This window comes from Nannospalax galili, unplaced genomic scaffold (genome assembly GCF_000622305.1).
Source record: "Nannospalax galili isolate Female #2095 unplaced genomic scaffold, S.galili_v1.0 scaffold568, whole genome shotgun sequence".
NCBI classification, from domain to species: domain Eukaryota; kingdom Metazoa; phylum Chordata; class Mammalia; order Rodentia; family Spalacidae; genus Nannospalax; species Nannospalax galili.
The window spans coordinates 2,223,485-2,226,720 of NW_008359441.1; the positions used below are offsets into that span (position 1 = coordinate 2,223,485).

Consider the following 3,236-nt stretch of genomic DNA (forward strand, 5'->3'; position numbering starts at 1 on the left):
ACCACGCCTGGCCCATGAATTTTTTTTTTAAATGTATTCTATCTGCGAAGAGGCAGAGGCAAGCGATTCTCTCAGATGGAGGCCAACCTGGTGTACATAGTGAGTTCCAGGCTAGCTGTGGCTACAGGGAGACCATGTCTCAAAAAGAAAAAAAAATTATTTGTTTAAATAAAAAATGTATTCTTAGATTGGTGGCTCACATTTTAAATCCCTGCACTCTAGAGGCAAAGGCAGCCCGATCTCTGAGTTCCAAGGACAGCCAGGACTATATAGTGAGGCCCTATCTCAAAAACTAAAACTAAATTAATGTTCTTGTTTTCTCTTATTCTACAAGGACCATACCACACTAATGTTCCATTGATTCGTACCTCCTTAAGCCTGTATTGCTTTCACATGAATTCCCTAGAGGGCGACAGAGCCGCTCCCTCTGTTGTTAGTCTGTTCAGCTGCTCGTTCAGGAGCTTGTGACCTCAAGAGGGAACAGTCCAGTGAGAACCTGTGCTTGGTGGTATGTGTGCACTAGGGTACAGAAGCTGGACACCTATCTGGAGTATAAGGAGGCTGCATCTGCTTACCAAGAAGCCTGGAGTGCCCTCCGGAAACGGCCATTTGCATCCTGGATCAGAAACCCACCCGACTATCACCAGTTTAACTGAATGTTGCTGGTAGCAAGACCCTTCGTATTGATCTGCTGCTCCCTTCCTGCTCATCAAGACCCAGCTTTTCAGAGGCTCTAGAGTACCTTCGTGGCTTCATTTTTCTGCATAAAGAACATTCCAGAGCACCACATCTCTTTTGTGTAATAGAGATGGACTCCAGAACCCGGAACGATCTATACATGATTAAAGAAGCTCTCTGCCAAAATGGCATCGAACTAATGACCTTGGTATCTGCCTTCAGTTATGCTTTATTGGTTCTCTAAAATACAGATTTATGATACTTTTAAAGCAATCTGCAGCAGCTGTTTTATGTGTTTCTATATTGATTCAGAAAATATTTACTGAGCTGAAATGATGTTCAAATGTCTGGAAACTTTACAGCTTTGCTTGGAATAGTGAACACATACTGCTTATTCCTAGCCATTTGGGGGATCCATTTCCCAGACTTTGGCAGTCAGACTTGATTGAAGGTAATGTTATTCCTAGGCTCAGCAGTGAGCCTATAAGCTAGCCTTGGAAAACTCTGTTCTCAGATTTATCAAGAGTGAGTTTGTTTGTAGTTTTTTGAGACAGGGTCTCCCTGTAGCCCCAGCTGGCCTGGAACTCACTATGTAGACCAGGCTGGCCTCGGTCTCAGAGATCCATCTATTTACCTCTGCCTTCTGAGTGGTAGGATTAAAGGCATGCCCCACCACTCTCAGCTACTTATTTTTTTGAGACTGTCTCACTATGTACCCCACAGTCCTTGACTTGCAATCCTCCTGTCTCAGCTTCCCAAATGTGGCAGATTATAGGCCTCTACCACCATCACACCTAGCCCAAGATATTCTCATTCTCCTCCCTCCCTTTCAGTCCCTCCCTTTCTCTCTCCTCCCCACCCCCAATACCTTTTCTTTTTGAGACAGGATTTCCCCTCTATATCCCATTCTGGCCTCGAACTCACCATGTAGTTGAAGATGACCTGGAACTCTGATCTTCCTGCCTCTGCCTCCCAAGTGTTGTGAGAACCACTGTAATCTTGTAACTGTCAGTTGCCATCTTTTCCTTCCTCATAGAGACAACCAGCCAAGAATGAAGGCAACAAAGAGGAGACAGCTTGCTTTATTTATGTGAGGGGTATACACCCCCAGCATGCATGTATGGGTAAGCACCTTCACCAGCTGAGCCATCTCCCCAGCCCCCTGTGTTGGTTAAGCCATTGGAGTTTGTTTTCTGACTTTCATCTGAGAGTTCTAAAAGGCCACAGGTTCCTACAGCAAAATCAGTAGCAGACCTGACAACCAGTCCTGCTTGACTCACCTCATAGGTAACCCTTGGCTTCTTCGCACCTGGAATATTTTTACCATTTTAATGGGATATGGTTCACATACCATAAAATTCACCCTCTTAGCCAAACGCAGTGACTCATACCTGTAATCTCAGCACTTAGAAGTTGAGGCAGGAAGATAGCTGTAGGTTCAAGGCCAGCCTGAGTTGCATAGTGAGTTTGAGGCCAGCCTGGGGACTACATACCAGGCAACAAAAACAAAAACACCAGGGCTGGAGAGATGGCTCAGCGGTTAAGAGAATTGACTGCTCTTGCAGAGGACCTGGGTTCAATTCCCAGCACTCACATGGTGGCTACAAACTGTCCTTAACTCCAGTACCAGGAGAATCCGAAGCCCTCTTCTGACCTCCGTGCCACTGCACAACACGGGTCCACTCACACACATGCAGCCAGTACATACATACACATTAAATAAAAAGAATAAAGCCGGGAGTGGTGGCACATGTCTTTAATCCCAGCACTCGGGAGGCAGAGGCAGGTGGATCTCTGTGAGTTCAGGGCCAGCCTGGTCTACATAGTTCCAGGACAGCTGGGGCTACAGGGAGACCCTGCCTCAAAAAGAACAAATAATAATAATTTTTTTTTAATTTTTATGCTTTGAAGAATTTTTTTTTCTTATTATACACCCACTTCCCAGGTAGCACCCTCCCATAGTAAATAAAATATTTTTTAAAAAACCACCTCCACCAGAAAATCAGGCTTTCCAGTAGTCTACATTAACTCTATCTCTTTTCACTGACCCACACAGCAGCCCTCAGGACACCTGGACTGGCAGGGACTTATATCCAGAGTATTACATAGCTTCCTCTTTTGAGATTTTTTTTTCTTTTTTTTTTTTTTTTTTTGGTCTTTTTGAGACAGGGTCTCTCTGTAGCCCCAGCTGTCCTGGAACTCACTATGTAGACCAGGCTGGCCTCGAACTCACAAAAATCCACCTGCCTCTGCCTCCCAAGAGCTGGGATTAAAGGCATGCACCACCACACCTGGCCGTTTTTATGCTCTTAAAACCCAAATTTAGAATCCTGTCTGTGCCTTAAAAGTTACATCTCTGGGGCTGGAGAGATGACTCAGCAGTTAAGAACACTGGTTGTTCTTGCAGAAGACCAGGGTTCAAATACCAACACCCACATGGCAGCTAACACCTGTCAGTAACTCCAGTTCCAGGGGATCCGACAGCCTCTTCTGACCTCCGTGGGCATTTTGCACAACACAGGTGCACTTACCTACATGCAGGCAATACACGCATACAC

The 3,236-nt window shown here is 45.4% G+C and overlaps 1 protein-coding gene across 8 annotated transcripts in view; it reads left to right on the forward strand.

The window, feature by feature from the left end:
- Window positions 1-1,176, forward strand: part of Adat1 (adenosine deaminase tRNA specific 1) — a 32,471-nt gene extending 31,295 nt beyond the window's left edge. For 3 of the 8 annotated variants that reach the window (XM_029558598.1, XM_029558600.1, XM_029558597.1), the window contains exon 10: window positions 524-1,120. In XM_029558598.1, the coding sequence (XP_029414458.1) occupies window positions 524-656 (133 nt within the window). In that variant the 3' untranslated portion in view covers window positions 657-1,120. Of the gene's footprint in view, window positions 1-523 lie in introns of all 8 variants that reach the window. The other 5 variants (XM_029558602.1, XM_029558603.1, XM_008822953.3 and 2 more) reach the window with 4 other exon arrangements.
- Window positions 1,177-3,236: the final 2,060 nt, after the last annotated feature.